The 16,997-nt window shown below is 61.7% G+C and overlaps 1 protein-coding gene and 1 long non-coding RNA gene across 4 annotated transcripts in view; one reads left to right on the forward strand and one right to left on the reverse strand.

Annotated features, from left to right (window-relative positions):
* Positions 1–11,337: 11,337 nt before the first annotated feature.
* IGF2 (insulin like growth factor 2) overlaps positions 11,338–16,997 on the reverse strand; it is an 11,993-nt gene continuing 6,333 nt past the window's right edge. The window contains exons 1-4 of one of the 3 annotated variants that reach the window (XM_029914683.1): positions 16,026–16,160; positions 14,116–14,278; positions 12,321–12,472; positions 11,338–12,012 (exon numbers count right to left, since the gene is read on the reverse strand). In XM_029914683.1, the coding sequence (XP_029770543.1) occupies positions 11,773–12,012; positions 12,321–12,472; positions 14,116–14,278 (555 nt within the window). In that variant the 5' untranslated portion in view covers positions 16,026–16,160 and the 3' untranslated portion in view covers positions 11,338–11,772. Of the gene's footprint in view, positions 12,013–12,320; positions 12,482–14,115; positions 14,279–16,025; positions 16,161–16,997 lie in introns of those variants that run through there. The other 2 variants (XM_029914681.1, XM_029914682.1) reach the window with 2 other exon arrangements.
* The window catches only part of LOC115271746, an 8,599-nt gene continuing 7,393 nt past the window's right edge, over positions 15,792–16,997 (forward strand). Inside the window, exon 1 of the long non-coding RNA XR_003900082.1 lies at positions 15,792–15,865. This is a non-coding gene — a long non-coding RNA (uncharacterized LOC115271746). The remainder of the gene's footprint in view (positions 15,866–16,997) is intronic.

Consider the following 16,997-nt stretch of genomic DNA (forward strand, 5'->3'; position numbering starts at 1 on the left):
TGCAGCAACACTGGACGGAAGGGAGTCAACCGAACAGAACAGAACAGAAAAAACACCAAAACACCAAAAAGACAGACAAGCAAACTGGACCACAGGAGCCGGGAGGGAAGCGCGTGGACAAAGAATGCCTTCGGTTGTTTGCGGGGCCCCATGACTTCTGGTGAGTAGTTGATACTCCGCTCATCGGTTCCTATTGACCAGGACTTGTCTTCTCCTTTCAAGACTTCCCTTCTTAATTTCCATCTCCTCTGGGGCGCCTGGCGGGCTCCCTGGGTTAAGCGGCCATCTCTTGGTTTTGGCTCAGGTCATGATCTCATGGCTCATGGGTTTGAGCCCTGCTCTCTCTCTCGAATTAGAAAAAAATTAATTACGTCCCCATCAACTTGACATAGACGTGCCTAAACCTGATTTTCTTCTAATTGATCTGAGTTGGTTTTCACTGAACCTCTTTTTTTCAATTTATTTTTTAAGTTTATTTATTTATTTTGAGAGAGAGAGAGAGCGTGTGTGAGCAGGGGAGGGGCAGAGAGGGAGGGAGAGAGAATCCCAAGCAGGCTCTGCACTGTCAGCACAGCTCAAACTTGAATCCATGAGATCGTGACCTGAGCCGAAATCAAGAGTCAGACGCTCAACTGACTGAGCCCCCCAGGCGCCCCCGGTTTCACTGAACTTCCTGAATGTGTTCTGTTTTTAACCAATGTTGGACATTTTTAGTCATATTTCTTTAATATTTTTCTTTCCCATTCTCCCACCCCTGCCCGTCTGAGACCCCATTGGGCTTGTGCTGGATGTTTACCACCCACCATGTAACTTGGAGCCTCTGTTCTGTGTTCTCGTGTTTTTTCTCCCTTCTTCGCGTTAAGTGATTTCTATTGACCTATCTCCAAGTTCACAGACATCTCTGTGGTCATCTCCATTCTGACACTCGCCTCGTCCAATAGTTTTTGTTTCTATCAGAGATTGTATTTGTCAGCACTCACGTCCGTTGAGATATTGTTAATATCTGCTTCCCCCGCCTCCATCTCCTATCATTTCATTCATTGTGGCTGCGTTTTCCTTTATCTTCATGGTGCAGCTCTGACGCCTCCTTTCAAGTCTCTGATTGATGATTCTGACATGCGGTCCTCAGACCCGGCCGTGGTTCATTGTCCTCTCGGGAGGAAAGCACCGCTTCTGACCCTCACGTATGCCGTGTCATTTTGGACTGTGCCCCGGACTCTGTGAGTGTCTCATGCAGACCCCGACGTGTGGCATCTCTCCAAAGAGTGCTGACGTAGGTGTGCAAGTCCCTGGCATGAGGAGCCTCTGTCTGCAGGCACTGTCTCCCTCATGGGGAGCGGTGGCTCAAATCTCAAGCCAGATTGCTTTCAGTCTGCCCCGTGCCAGCAACCGGGGCAGAATTTGGAGTGTCCCCTTCTCTGACTCTTTTGGGGATTCCCATCAGTCTCCAGTGGCCTCAGCGGCCCCTGGCTCCTTCTCCTGGCCCCTCTATCCCGAAAGATGGCAGAATTTCTACTGGGTCATTAGATGCCTACATCATCCTATGATCACCCTTTCCGAAACAACTACTTGTGGTAACTCTCTAGAGCCATTGGGTAGTTTTGTGTTTGTTTGTTTGTTTGTTTGTTTGTTTATCGTCCAGGGTTTAAGATTGTTATCCACAGGAGGGCTGATTTATTAGAAACAGTCCATGCAGGAAACACACTCTGTACTTGGAACCAGGAGGAGTCTCAGGATGGGGGTGGGGGTGGGGTCAGAGCAGCAGAGGCTCCTGACGGCCCACATCCGGCTAAGAAGAAAGTGCCTATTGAATTCTGCTACAGGAATGTTCGAGGTTGATGAACAGAGTCATCTCAGAGGGTGACAGGAAGTGGAGTGAAATAGAGGGTGGCCATGTTAAGGAGGTGTCTTTTTCTTCCTAACCTATTAAACAGGTTTCATAAACTGGGAATGCATGGTAGATTTTGTTAAATATGTTTTGGGCACCTATCAATATTATCATATGGTTTTTCTTCTTTTGGCCGATTAACAGGACGATATTGATGGATTTCTTAATGTTGAGTCATCCTTGTGTTCTTGGAAGTAAAGTCTCGCTGGTCGTGGTGTATTATTACTTTAATTCAATACAGTGCTGGGTTTAATTTGCTAATTCTTTTATTTACAAGTTGGCATCTATCTTCACATGTGAAGTTGGTCTGTGGTTTTTCTTCCCTTTGTGCTATCATGACCAGGCCTTGGCATCAGGGTTATACAGACACAGAGAGTGGATTGGAATTGTGTCCATCTGTTCTGCTAGAGACATTTTGTATAAGAACGATCTTGAGCATACAAAAGAAATGTGCCTATAAAACTCTCTGGGCCCTGTGCCTTTTTCTAGCGTAAGGTTTTGTGACTTTCAGTCAGCACCCTGTTTGTCTACATGTTCAGAATTTTTCGATCCCCTAGAGACCATTTCCAGTTACGTGTTCGCTTAAACGTGACCTTTATGCCCCATTTAATCAATAAATATCTTTCAACCCATGTTATGTTCCAGACTCTAAAAACAGGACATGTTACGATCTGAATCAGCACGTAGAATTTCTATGAGGATCTGCAGTCAATAAATTTCAGTCTCTCTCTTCTCCTCCCTCCTCCCTTTTTCTCCACTCGGACAATCCCAAGTGACAACCCAGGTAGATCCTGGTCTCCCTGTCACCTGTCTTGTACCGTCTACACAGCCAGTCAGCTGTCTGTACCTCTACCTACCCCTCCGTCTGCCCACCCATGCATACACCCATCCATACATCTTCCCATCCCCGCTTTCACCCAACTCTGCAGTCACGGAACCCACACTGAGTCTACACTCTGCACCAGGTACTGGGCTAGGTACTGGGGTCCATGTCGTAGAGGTCAGAGCCGAGTGCATAAGGATCAAAGCGGCCACAGCAGCCGGTGGCTGTGAATGGAATCGAACAAGTTCAGATGCTGTGCTGGGTTCTGGGGAACCAGGGACCCAAAGTGGCAGATCTGAGTGACTAATTCCAGGGGGTGCCACCCCCAAGGTCCGAGCAGGGACCGTCCGCTTTAGGGCCTTAGCAGGGAGTCAGCTGCTGTTTTGGTGGCTGCCTAGAAGGGACGAGGACCAGGCCCCCACTGGTGGCTCCCCCGCCGGTGTCCGTGTCCTCAGCGCTCCTTCACTGAGCTGACACAGAGGTCCGCCTTCACTGTGTCTGATTGTCCTGAGGGCAGGCAGGGACTCTTCCTCATCTCCATGGCTCCAGGGCCTTGTTTGCTGGGGAAACAAGAAAGGAGGGAAGGAGGGATGAGGGCTGGGAGGCAGGGGCTCTCCTGCTCGTGCTGTGGGAGGTGGAGCTTGGCTGCGCCCAAGCTGGGGGCGGGGAGGGAGATGTGGCCGTCTAAGCCCACCCCCACCTGCTCTGACACCTCCTGGCACCCCAGGAGCTGCCCGTCCTCCCCAGAGGGGCCAGGCGGCCGGGAGACCCTGGCTGGGAGCACCCCAGGCCCCGGGTGCAGGGAAGGTGGGGGTGGGAGTCCTTGCCCTGGCTCCTCCCCCTCCCTGGCTCGGCGGAGAACCAAATCGCCTTATCAGAAACTCCCTTGAGTGACTGGTTAACCAAATAGCTAGAATTCCTGCTCCAGAGACACATCTGTTCCTGATCGCGGGGAGGCCAGGGATGACAAGGAAGGGAGAGGGAAGCAGAGGTGCAGACCTTCCAAAATGATGCTCTGGCCAGACGAGGGGTGGGGGCCACCAGCCCCACGGGAGCAGGACAGGACTGTGCCCAGGGCCTGCGTCCCCTGCCTCCACCCCCACCCCCACACTGGGGATCTGGGACTGGCCCCCCGGGGGTGGGGGAGGGGTGGGATGGGTGCACGTGCAGGGACTTCCCAGCTGCTGTCCTCCCCACCCTGCTGTGCCCCCTCCACCCCTGCTAACCCTCCGGCGGCTTCAGTTCACCCCAGGCTTGGTCCATCTTTCTAGAATGTATATCTGAGTGGCTCACTCTCCCCTTGAAAATCCTTCCCTGCTGCCCAGAGCTCCCTCAAGGTCAAGTTCATCTTCTTGGCTCGACATTCAGGGCCCTTGGCGCCATGGCCGCCATGTGCCTTCATGTCCTTCTCCGTGCAATCACACCTGTGCCTTGTTCTTGCAAAGGGCAGCTCACTCCAAAACTGACCATGTTGTTCCCTCCACCCACAATGCCCTTCCAGCTCCTACGCACCATTCAGATGCAGTCTGGTGGCCTTCCTCAGGTGCAGACGTCTCCGGGGTGCCTTTGCCTGGCCCCCCTAGTGAGTCTGTGGGCGTGCGCCCTTGGCCCACGGATTCTCTCTTCTTAGGCTCTGGCTCTGCAGCACCCAGCACGAGGCATGAGGCAGTGCAGGGGTGCAGAGAGGAGCCAAGACAGAAAGGAGGGGTGATGGGAAGAGGAGCAGGCAGGAGGAGGGGCCGGCAAGGCTGCAGGGAAGGTAGGGGGCCCCAGAGAACCATGACAGGCCCGGGGATGGTCTGAATGGGAAAGGGTCCCTCCTCCTGGCCTGGGCATCTCGTGGCCCCGCCTGCTCCCACCCCTGGGCTCCAGCATGAGCCTGGCCCCACTGAGTCCTGGGGGAGGGGCCCCACCTTGCTCTCCCCGAGTCTGGCTGGGGTCACAGGGTCTACACCTGCTGCTCCGCCTGCGCCAGTGGGATGCCAGCTCCCAGGGCAGGGAACGTGCCCACCCCTCGCGGGCTCCGTGGCTGAGCGGGGCCAGGGGATGTGGACCTTGGGCACTGGGACAGGAAGGAACGGGAGGCAGGCAGGCGGGCAGGCGGGTGGCAGCCCAGGGACCCGGTATCTGCGCGAAGGAGTGGGGCGGGGGGCTCAGGGCACATGCGGGCAGAGGGGCCTCTGAGGGGACGGTGTGGTTGTGCATCCTCCTCCCCGGTCCAGCTACCCGGACAAGCACCCCCAGCCGCCGGCCCCCCGTGCCTGCCCCTCGCAGGCCCCTGCACCCCTGCTGGATCCCCTTGCTCCCCTCCACCGCTCGGTGCTGAGGGCATGGCCTGGGGGAGAGGGCCAGGCTGGCGGGCCAGGAATGTTTTGCGGCCAGTGTAAACAGATCGTTTCTGTCTGCCTGGGGGGCGGGGAGGGAGTTGTCTTGAGCTTTGTTATGTTCTGAAAAAAAAAGGCAAAAAATTTGGGTCACAAACCACAAACCGTTTTGCTTTCGGCGTAACTGGCATAAACAGGCATTTTCTCTTTGGTTCCCGGCCGGCTGAGGCCTGGGCCGGCTGGGGCTGGGAGCGGGGAGGGAGGCCGGGGGCTGCGCTCGGAAGCCTGAGGCCGCTGCCCACTGGGCCCGCGTGGCCGGCTCTGTGGCCCCCTGACCTGGGCACCCGTGTGAGGGAGCGCCAGCTGTGTGCCCGGCCCAGGAGGGGAGGAGCAGGGGCCCTGGGAGCTGCCACCAGCAGGGCAGGCGGACGCAGGTTGCTGGGGACAGGCCCAGGGGCCAGAGCCAGGCTGGCGGTCCAAGGCGGCGAGGCCTCCAGGAAGGAGAGGGAGAGCAGGCAGGGGAGGGTCCCCCCGAGGCAGGTGTGATACCGCCCTTCTGGGGCCTTGCCGGCCAGCTCTGCACTGAGCCTGCCCCACGCGGGCGAGCTCGGGTGGACCCCACACGGGCAGCCACCACAGCGCACCTGCCTCCCGGTTCATGTGGGGCACGGGGAGGTGGCTGCACCGAGCAGCGGAGGGTGCGCTGAAGGGGTGTGACCACCCGGGCAGGAGCAGATGCCAAAGGGCCCGGGAGACAGCAGCTGGCGTGTGTAGGGGAGAAGCCCCCGGGAGGGGGTGGGACTGAAGATCTACACAAGCTGCCCCGTGCTGGAGACCCCGGGAGAGCTTGGCCGGGGGTTTGCAGTCTACCCAGTGGCCCATGGGAGCCACGCAGGGGCCTGAGGGGAGAGCGCATGGAGAGTAGCCGCATAGGAGACTGCAGCTGGACAGCACTGGTGCCCAATGGCAGGTGGGGCCCCCGGCCTTGTCCGCCATCTCATCCGGCAGGGGGAGCTCAGGGGGCCCTGGGAGGGTGAGCAGCAGCCATGAGCAACGGGTCAGGGGACTGCAGCACGCTGAGGGGCTCTGCAGGCCCCGGCAGGTGCCATTTTGCAGCTCGGTGAGAACGCCAACCCGAGTGGGTCAGCAGCCCAGAAATAAGTCCGAGTCTCCAGCTTAGCAAACGGCACCCCTCCTTCTGACCCTTCACGGCCAGGATTCGGGGTCCCCCCTGCATCCAGCGCATCATTGGGGGACACGCAAGCACAGACTGCCCTCGTGAGAGCAGGGAGGAAGGTGATCCAGAGAGGGTGCCACTGTACACAGGGTTCTGGGTAAGGAGTGACCCGGCCGGGTGTGTGCAGGGAGCGTGTGCCAAGGCCCTGAGGCAGGAACATGCTCGTGAGTCGCCCGGATGCAGGGTCATCAGGAGGACCTTGCTTGCCTCCAGGGGACTGAGGCGCAGAAGCAGGCCTGGACCACCTGGGCTCCGTGAGGTGGGGCGGGGCTGAGCACCAGCCGCCAGCGGGCGCTCGGCCTGGGCGGTGGCCCCGCGGCCCAGGTCCCTCTGGGTGGGCTCGGCCACCCACTGAGCTCACTGCAGCATCCTCAGCACAGGGACAGGGTCCAAGTCAGGGCAGGTGCCTCCTCATGTAATTTTCCTAAGTGACCACAAACAGGGCAGCTCAAAGGACAGAAGCCACTCTCTCCCGATTCTGGAGGCCAAAGCCCGAAGTCAGTTTTTCCAGACTGAAATGCAGGTGTCCCCGGGCCGAGGCCCCCAGCTCCCAGGCTCCACCGCCCCGCCCCCCGTCCGCCCCTCTCTTCTCCCGGAGGCCCACCCTGAGTCCCGGATGAGCTCCCGGACACCTGCAGAGACGCTTGTTGCAAACAAGGTCACATTCGAAGGCTCCAGGGGCAGGATGTGGGCCTGTGGGCCTGCAGGGGGACACTGTTCAGCCCAGCGCGTGGGAATCCGTAAATGCTGGCTGAATGAGTGGCAGTGGTCTGAGACGCCCCGATTCCAGCCCTGACCGCGTCTCTCACACTATCCCCTCTCACTGCTGCAGCCTGGCCTCCCTCCCTAACCCCGGACTCCCCGGGTCCCTCTCCACCCCTCCTTCCAAGAGAACCCCAGGCTCCCCACCTCCTCCAGGCCTGCGCCCCAGATTCCACGGGACATCAACATTTCTCTCCATGACACTGAGCTTGGGGTGCCCTGCAAAGGGGAGTGCTTGTCCGTGTGAATGCATGAATAAAGCCCCAGGATGAGCTGAGAGTTTACAGAGCAGGGGAGGGGGGATACGGGAACCTGGCAGCCCAGAACACCTGGCCAAGCAGCTTGGGGTGGGGGCTGCATTGCCCTGGGGGGGCTAACCCAGGGGTCTCAGAAGGGTGCAGGTGGGCTGGGCTGCAGTGAGGGACAGGAGGCACCACGGGAGGGCCCAGCGTGGGGGCGGGGGGCTGATGGAAAGGGCCTGGGTCGCCCAGAGCTGGGAGGACAGGAGACCCTGAGCCCAGCGCCCCCAGGGGAACCAGGCAGGGCTGAAGGGGATCTGCGGGGGGCAGGTAGGAGACAGGCTCTGACCTGGGCAGGGTGCACCCGTCCTGCTGGGCCCTGGGCCCCTGCCCCACCTGCTACCACAGCCTCACCTGTCAGCCCCCAAGGTGGGCAGTGTCCCCTCTCAGCTCACTCTTTTCCTCACCCTTGGAGCCTGGTCCTGCCTCCTCCAGGCAGCCCCCTGGTCCTCCTGCTTGGAATTCTCAGTGAGTGTGGATGCCACTCGAGACCGTGGCAGACCGGCCTTGAGCCTGTTACGGCCCAGCACCGGGCCAGGGGGTATCCGATGAAGAGGAGGATGGGGTTCAGGGCAGGAGGCCTTCCCCCAACCCAGACAGTCCGAGAGCCCTGGGCCGGCCGGCCGACGCTTCCTGCCCCCGCTGCCCCTCTGCCCACAACAGTGCACCTTTGCACCCCGGGCTTGGGGGTGGGCAGCGTGGCGACCAGCGGAGGCTTCAAGCATCACAGATGCCGGCTTTGCCACCTTCTTACCAGCCCAGGACCCTAAGGTCAGAGGCCAGAGCAATCAGGGAGCACAGTGCAGGGCTATGGCCTCCATCTTGAGGGGAGTGTGAGCCTGTGTGTGTGCAGCTGGGAGGGCAGGCGACCCGAATCCCCCCATCTCCAGCAACAGCTAGTTTCCAGAACCTTTCAGAACCCAGTGAGCCCCCGGCTGGAAGAGGTCCCTGGGGTTGGCAGGGAAGACACGTCCCTTCTCCTCGGTGGCTCCTGGAGACCCTCCCCTCAGCAGGGCACCCCATCTTTCAGGATTGGGCACCCGAGAGGGTCCCAGGGCCTCGGCCCCACACAGAAGGCCACGGTCGCCGCCGAAAGTCTGCAGGTTTCCAGGCCGCCCTGACTTGCCATCTGTGCCGTGGAGGAGCAGAGGGGTGGCCGCACCCCCAGGGGCCTCCCTCCCTCGCCCCCCTCTCCTTGACCCCGTGCGCCAGTGAAAGAGGAGAGGACTCAGAACAAGGTAAATTTGAATGCTTTATTGGGATTGCAAGCGATAAACGTTAAAGACAAAACCCAAGCAATGTGTTTTGCCAGAAATATCAGCATGTTAAAGGGGTCGAGTGGAGGCCTGCACCGGCCAGTGCCAGATGGACCAGGGCAGTGGGCAGGATGACATTTGGTGCTCGGCGCGTGGGGGTCTTCAGGTGATGGCACGGGGGGACCCAGAGGGGGTCCTGCTGAAGACGGTGGAGGGGGGAGAAAAGATGGACGGCCACAAGCAGGGGCTCGGGAGGTCAGACGGGGGGCCTGGGTCAGGATGGCTGAGGACCCTCGGAGAGCTGCTCACAGGGGGACACAGAGGAGCGTTAGCAGACGGCCTGGAGCGCCCACCCCAAAGGAGGCACAGTGTAACACTGGTGGGATGGGCGTCCGGCAGGACAGGCGGACAATTTAGGGTGCCTCCAAGTCTTTTTGGATCTCAGGCCAATCTGGGTCCCAATTACAACAATTTGGCTCTTTGGGTTTCTATCCAATGGTCCGAATGGCCTGTTCCCCGGACGCCTGCCGAAGGACCCTCTGTGCCTCTGGCGGACTGGCACCGACCGCCCCCAGGGTGGTGCCAGTCCCGTCGCCAGGGCCCAGAAGCCTCGGGCCTCTAGAATGCTAGTCGGGCTGTCGTGCAGGGGGGCTGCACTGGAGGCAGAAGCGGGGGTGAGGTAAACCTCCAGCCGCCCGGGTCCCTGCCACAGCCCTAGGCGCCGAGACGGTGGCTGCTTCGGTGTCACCAGACCCGCGGGCCTCGGGGCCCAAGCGACCCCAGCCGATGGACCTTCCTCCAGCTCTCTTGCTCTGCGGGCCTGCACCCTCCTGACCTCCCCAACTCCCCGACCTCACCCTGCCTGGGCCCCAGGATGCCCCGCGGAGCTCTGAGCTTCCTGGGGCCCAGACAGGGTGCTGAGGAGGCGGGCAAGGTGTCACCGAGGGGTGGGGGGAGGGCTCCCCAAGTGCAAGGAAGGCGGCCACGTGCTCCAGCCTGATGCAGCCCCTCTACTCACACGCCTGCAGCCCCTCCCCCCCGGGCCGGCCTGGGCCGGCCAGGGGCCCCCATCTCCTGGTGGCCTCCGAGCACCTTCCTTACACAGAGGAGACACCTCCCCGCCCCTCCTCCGTCCCTCAGGACCTCCGGGGACCAGCCACTGTCCCCGGAGGCCAGGCCGGGCGGCGGCCCGCTCCCTTCCCTTCCGGCTGCTCCGTGGGGGCGCAGTGGCCAGCGCCCCCACGGAGGCCCCACTCTCCCCACTCAACCCAAGCGACAGGGACAGATTAAAACAAAAACAAAATCAGGACGATAAATGGCGGAGAGCAGGACGGCGGCTTGGCCGCAGAGGTGGTGGTGGTGGCTTCGTGCGTCGTTACTTTGTCACTGCTCCCCTGTTACAGGGGCGGGAGTAAGATTAAGTTGATATGTGAGCGCGTAAAAAGCTAAGGAGGGATCAAAAAAAAAAAAGGAAAAAAGCCCCAGGAGAAACCAATTAAAGGGGGGTAATAGATCAATTGACGTCAATTTGGGTCCCTAATTCAATCCGTGACTCTGCCGATCTCCGTCACTCCCGACTCGCAACTCCAAACCTCGCAGGACCACCTCCTGCTCCACAGCCCCCCACCCAGCCCCCACTGCCCCCCACCCGCCCCTCCAACCGCCAGACTTCCCACACTCCCCAGCACCGCTGCCGGCCTCCCGAGAGGCGCCCGAGGGCAGGCAGCGGTGGGCCCTCGGCGTGCCGGGGGTCCCTTGGTCTTGTCACAGGAACACGCCGAGGGGGTCAGGCTACGCTGTGCGCACGTCTCGCTCCGGCTACAGCCACCTTCAGTCCGTCCAAACCCGCTCCTCGCTCCACACGATGGTAGGGGGCACGGACGCTCGTGGGGCCTGGGGGCTTCGGGACTCACACCACCGGGGTCGTGGCGAAAGGCACCTCCTTCCCCTCAGACAGAGGGGTCGCCCACCTAGGCCTGGGACGCACCCTCTCCCCCCGAGGCTCGCGTCCCAGGGGTCCAGAGGGGAGAGCAGCACATGAAAACCTCATCACCAAACCGCTTCTTGGAGACGGGCCGAGACAGAATGCGGTCTAATCTGCATCATGCTGGGGTCACCCATCTGTGTGCGTGTGTGTGCATGTGTAAGTGTGCAGGTGTGTGCATGGGTGTGAGTGGGCGTGCATGTGCGTGAGGGTGTGTGTGCGTGTGTAGGTGTGTGCATGGCTGTGAGTGGGTGTGCGTGTGTGTGTGGTGTGCACGTGTGAGGGTGTGCTCGCGTACATGTAGGGGGGTGTCTGCAAGGTATGCCTGTTTTTTAGAGTAGGGGTCGAGATGTTAAGAATTTGGAGTGTGTGGGTTTGCGGAGGATCGATTTTAGGGTGGATGGGGGTCTGTGCCAATTAAAGTTTATTTTCACAAATTTTGGTTTTCATGTTCTGTTCTGCCCTCGTCGGTCTCGGTGGGAACCCCCAGCTAGCTTCATGGTGACTTTCGAGGATGGAAAGAGCAAAGAGCAAGGCCAGGCCGAGCTGCAGGGCTGCCCGAGTTCTCCCTGGGGGGGGGGGGCGGAGCTGGCTGGAAAGTGACGTTGCGCCTAAACCTCGGATCGGTCCCTTCCTTTCTCCTGGATGGTCAGGGGCCCGAGCCGCGGCCAATCCGACTCGAGGTCCCCGGGGAAGAGATGGAAGGGGGGGGGGCCTGATTCTTTCATCATGCCAATTATTTTGAAGCCAATTTGGTTTTAGTATTTTTTTTAGCCAATTGATATGTTTAGGGTTTTTTTTTTTTTTAAGCCAAATTACTGCTCTGGTGTTTTCTAAAAAGCCAGTTGGTCTTAAGGGGACTGATGTGCATTTGTGTGTGTCATTTAGGGGTTCACAGTTTTAGGTTTTTGTTGTGCATTTTTGGGATAATGTGGGGGCTAGTTTTGGGGGGTATTGAAAGCCAATTGAGTTTGTACATTTTTAGAGATGTTACTAGGATCTCCCTCGCCCGATGGTGAGGGCCAAGGAGAAAAGAGCCTGACATGGGGAGGTTGGGGCATGGGGGCTGGGGGTGGGGGAGCCCGCGGAGGGAAAATGGTACCGAGAGATGTCAGAGGCTGGACCCGATGGGCCGGTCCCTGGTCAGGAGGAGAGCACCAGGTGGGCGGTGCCGTTCAGCAGAATTAGGACGGTTTGGCTCACTTCCGATTGGTGGACGCCTCCGGAGAGGCGCCCCCGTGGGCGGCGGGGTCGTGGGTGGGCAGGGCGATCAGGGGACGGTGACGCTTGGCCTCTCTGAACGCCTCGAGCTCCTGGGCGAGCACGCGACCCCGGCGGGCGCGCAGGAGGGCAGGCAGGCCCCTGCGCAGGCGCTGGGCCGATTGCTTCCAGCTGTCATATTGGAAGAACTTGCCCACGGGGTATCTGGGGAAGTTGTCCTGGAGGGGGGAGGACCAGTCAAGGGGGGAGCCGCTCCTGGCTCCTGCCCGCAGCCGCCCTGCCCTCCCTCGTGGACCCTCCATGGCCTCACATGGAGGGGGTCTCGGCCCTATGTCCCATCCCACCTGCCCACGGGAAACGGCGCCGCTCTGGGCCGCGGTCCTCGGCGTTGGCGGGGGGGGGGGGGGGGGGCGGTCCGCGGCAGTCCGCGAGCCCAGGAGCTGGCTGAGCCCTGGCCCCCCACAACCACCTCCACGAGAGGGCGGGGTCCCCCCCCCCGCCCCCAGCAGTGGCCCGGGCTGCTTACCGGAAGCACGGTCGGAGGGGTCGACACGTCCCTCTCGGACTTGGCGGGGGCGGCGCAGTAGGTCTCCAGAAGGGCCAGGTCACAGCTGCGGAAGCAACACTCTTCCACGATGCCACGGCTGCTGCGGCGGTTCACGCGGCTCGCCGGCCTGCCTGGAAGTCCCGCAGGGGGAACGAGAGCCGCACTGAGCACCGGGGCAGCGCGCGAGCGCGGCCGGGACGCAGGTGGGGTGCCAGCACCCTGGCCTCGCGGCGCCTCCCTCCTCGCGGGGACCGCGGGCAGGGCCTCCAGGGTCCACTGCCCAGGCAGGTGTGGGAAATGCGCAGGCGTGAGCCCGCCAGGGGCCCCGCCCCCCAGGATGCGGGGCGCAGGGTCCCGTGCTGAAGGCCACGCTGGGACGCAAGTGCCATCCCTGAACGGGGCAGGACCCTGGGGGCCGCAGCCCTCGAGACGCCGAGGCAGGCATGGGAGAAGAAGGGGAAGACGGGAGGGGAGGAGTGAGGACCTACATGAAACCACGCCCCCCTTTCCTCCCGTCGTCCCCGCCCCTCCGCAGCTTGGGCTCCAAGGTCAGCTGCAAGGAAGAGTACCGGCCCTAGCCTTGGGGGCGCAGGGGGTGGGGGCGAGGACTGGCGTCAGTGGGGAGGAGGTACCACGGGTGGGGGCTGGGCCCAGCCCTCCTTGCAGGGGACCCACACCCTGGGCACCTGCCCCCAAAGGAGGCAGGTGAGAGGGACAGGGAGGGCACAGCGAGGCCAGGTGGACTGGGCTTCTGAAGCCTGGAGAAGCAGTAGTGCTTTTCAAAGAGAAGCTTTAGAGACCAAGGCTGCAGAGGGGGGCGTCGCCCGGGGAGCCCCTGGGCCAGGCGTGGCCATGAGGGCACTCACCATCTTCCCTCCCCCACCCCGGCCCTTGTCTGGGCTCCTGCTGGGGAAGGAGGTGGCTGAGCCCGCAGCAGGGAACATGCGCTCCCCACCTTCAGGGTCAGCCTGGGCCTGCTCCTCCGTGCCTCCCACTATCCAGATAAATGCTCCCCTCCCCATCCTGTAGATAAGGAAACTGAGGCTGAGCTTTCTGGGAGGTGAGGGCAAGAGCCCATGCCCTTGAGGAAGAGGTCTCCTCCAACGTGGGGGTGGGGGGCGCACACAGGCCCGGGGGGCAAGAAAAGGCAGAGTTCTCAGGAAAAACCCAGCCCCAGGATGGACATGGAGAGAAGTGCAAGAAACAGCCAAAGCCCACGCTGTGGCCCGCGCCCCAGTACTGTCTTGTAGGCGGGGTCTCATCTCTGCTGCAAGCTCAGGGCGGGCGGCGCCCCCAGCACACGGGGCAGGAAACACCCGCTTTTGTTTTTATGGGTCTTCGATCCATTCTATTAAACGTTAAATCAGATAACTCACAAATACCTGCTCACCGTCAAAATGTCAGGCACCCTCCAGGAAGAAGCAGTGAGGGGAAAGTCCACCTCCCTGCTGGGGCGGGGGTCTGCCTCCAGCCACCCTGCACCCCACCCACACCTGCTGTGGTCTCTCCTGGAAAGAGAGCATTCTACTTTCCCGGGTTGCAGGAAGCTCAGGGGTGTGAGCGCCACCCCCACGCACCACAGGCACCCAATAAACGTGGACTCCAGGTCCCCACCGTGCTCATGAAGTCTCGGGAGCTTCCCTCTGCCTGGCCACCCACACCAGGTATCCCGGAGGGTGTCCACGGGTGTCTGAGAAATGGTACGGGGGACTGCAGCGTTTACGGAGCACCTGCTGGGTGTGCCCTCCCCTCCCCCCGCCCCCGCCCCACTTACTGAAGTAAAAGCCGCGGTCCCCACAGACGAACTGGAGGGTGTCCACCAGCTCCCCGCCGCACAGAGTCTCACTGGGGCGGTAAGCAGCAAAGCAGCACGAGGCCAAGGCCAAGAAGGTGAGCAGCACCAGCATCGACTTCCCCATCGGGACCCCCATTGGCATCTAGGGGTGGAGAGAGGAGGCCATGAGCCAAGTCCAGTGCCAGAGGCCACTCCCGCCACCCGCCAGGCCCGGGCCTCCTGGAGACACCAGCCCAGCCATCTCCTGATTCCAAGTTCAGTTGCAGCTTTAGAGCGTGATCTCCTAAACGTGATCATTTTAATCACAGAAAGAACGCGTGCTCCGCTGCCCCGGCGGGGTGCGGAGTCGCCCCAGGTTTGAGTGGATGTGTGTGAAGCCCGTCTTTGATTGGCACCAAGTGCTGGTCAGCAATTTCACAAGGGGATGATCATCCCCAGCGTCACCACTGCGGGGGCTCAGCCCCACCCGGAGCTGCAGGGGCCAGTGCTGGACACTGAACCTGGCCTCTGTCCTATGAAGTCATGGGGGCGGGACCAGCACAGGACAGCGGCCACTCCTCGGGCTTCCCTGCATCAGCCAAGATGGCAGACAGCCCCACCCCACCACAGAGCATGTGCATCCCAGAGGACCTGCCTCCCCGCAGCAGCAGGGGTCCTGCTGGCCCAATCCCACCCCTTCCCCTCCCCCACTGCCTTTTCCACCTTCCCAGAGCCCCCCCACCCCCCACCCTGCGCTGAGCAAAGCTCAGGTCAAGGATCCAGTGGTGAGTGCGCAGTGCCAACCACACTCCCGTGGGCCTTGTTCTCCTGAATCGCCCCGTGCCCCACTCCAGCCTGCCCCGGACGCCCCAAAACCACACAAATAGGCCAAAGGCCTCCTTTCCAGGCCTGACATCACACCACCCTCCAGGGCCAGGCACCTCAAGGTCCCTGTGGGATCATGAGACCTTCTCCCCGAGGTACCAAACTTCACCCCCAGAGCTGGAGAGAACAAGTCAGGCCAGCTAGAAGCTGGACACCAGGTCCTTGGGGCCCAGTCCCCGAGAGAGCAGCACTCCTCGGGACACACCCCCTGCACAGGCTGTGTGGCTGCCAGCCCCGGGGCAAGGGTTAACCAGGCCCCTTAAGGGTTGGGGGGGCTTCAGAGGAAGCCTCGAGTTCTCTTTTAGATACAGCAAGCTGCCCCTGCCCCTCCAGAAAGTGGAAGCCCCCCCCAGCAGGTAGCCCCAGGCGGCCCTCCACAGGCCCAGGTACAAGCCCCTTTTGGGGCGACAGTCAGGGCCCAGTGCCTCCGAGCCCAGTGGCACCCTGATGCTACCCAAGCCAGGGGCTGGGCATCCTGCCCAGATGTGCCCCTCCCAGGCTCCACACCCGGGGGGCCCGAGGGGCACCAAGCAGCATGCCCCTTCCCTTCGCCGCCTGGAGTGGGGCTGCTGCGCGCCAGGCCCAGGGTTGTGCAGGAGAGGAGAGAGCACAGTCCCGCTTGAAGGAGCAGAGGCCCGCTTCACAGGAGGGTGTGGGGTGCCACCCGCCCACCTCCTCCCACCTTGGCCTGGGCCCCAGCCCGTCTCCCAGGCTGCTCCCGCGTCTGCCCCCTTCCAAATTCTAAGAACAATCTGGCCAGCTAGTGACTGCACCCTTCTGCAGGCCGGCCACTCTAGTGCGCGGTCCGTCCCAGCACCAGCGGAGAGCAGAGGCCGGAGGAGAGGCATGCGCTGGTGTGGGCCAGGTGAGCGGCAGCACAGGGGCGAAGGCAGGGGTGAGGAGGGCAGAGGCGGAGAGGAGGGGCTGAGGGGCTGAGGCCCGAAGCCATCAGCGGGCGGGTGGGCAGGCAGGGCAGGCGGCCGGAGCGAGAGGGCAGAGGGGCCTCGCTCAACAGCCCTGGTTACCTGCAGCTGGACAGGAGGCTCGCTGGGGCCAGAGGAGGAGGAGGAGGAGGAGGAGGAGGAGGAGGAGGAGGAGGAGGAGAAGGAGGAGGCGGAGAGGCGGAGGAGGCGGAGGCTGGAAGGCTGCCTCACAGGAGAAGCTAATGTCCAGCTTGCAGGCTGGTCAGTGCTTCAGCTTTTATGTCTGAGCCGGCTCCTCCCAGCCCCGGCTCCACCCTACCCCCCACCCATCTCCCTGCTGACCACTCCCCCCGCCCCCTTTGCGCCCGCCCCCTCCCTCTTCCTAGCCAGTCCCTTCTCTCCTGCACCCCCAACAACTTGCTTGGGACCATCCCTAAGCAAAGTGCCACGGGGTGGGGGGGGCTCATCCTGCACCCCCAGCCCATCCAGACACAAGGCGGTGGGAGGAAGGGGAGGGAGGGGGGCTGCCTTACACCCCCTCGTATGGAAAGTTCCATCAACCCCCCTGGGCAGGGGCAGAAACCCTCTACGGGCTGTACACTCCAGCACTGTGGGCCTCCAACCAGCCCCTCTGCCCAGATTCCTGGATGGAAATGTTGAGGACAGGGAAAGGGAGCGGGCTGTGTGTGTGCGCGTTGGGGGGGGGGGGGTCAACTGCAATGTGGCGCCTGGTAGGAGTCTTTTGCCAACTCGCCCCCTCTTCTATCCTGGCCCCGCCCACCCCGTTTTCCTCCTTCAGTCCTTCTGGCACAGAGTCAACATACCAGGGTGGGTTTCTGAGACTTGCGCCCCTCCTCGTTACCCAACATCCTGGGGGACAGGGCCCTCCCCCCGCACGGCACAAATCACAGACTTTCAGCAACACCCCTCTGCACCCACAAACCGACCAGGAAGTCGCCTCGGCAGACCGCTTGCACCTCCCTTGGCGCTCCCCGAAGCCCCTCCCGAGCAGCCCCCTCCTCCGCGGCGCTGGAGAGGGCGCGGGCTTCGCCGCGGGGAGCCGGGCCCGCGGCC

This window comes from Suricata suricatta, chromosome 11, assembly GCF_006229205.1.
Source record: "Suricata suricatta isolate VVHF042 chromosome 11, meerkat_22Aug2017_6uvM2_HiC, whole genome shotgun sequence".
Lineage (NCBI taxonomy): Eukaryota > Metazoa > Chordata > Mammalia > Carnivora > Herpestidae > Suricata > Suricata suricatta.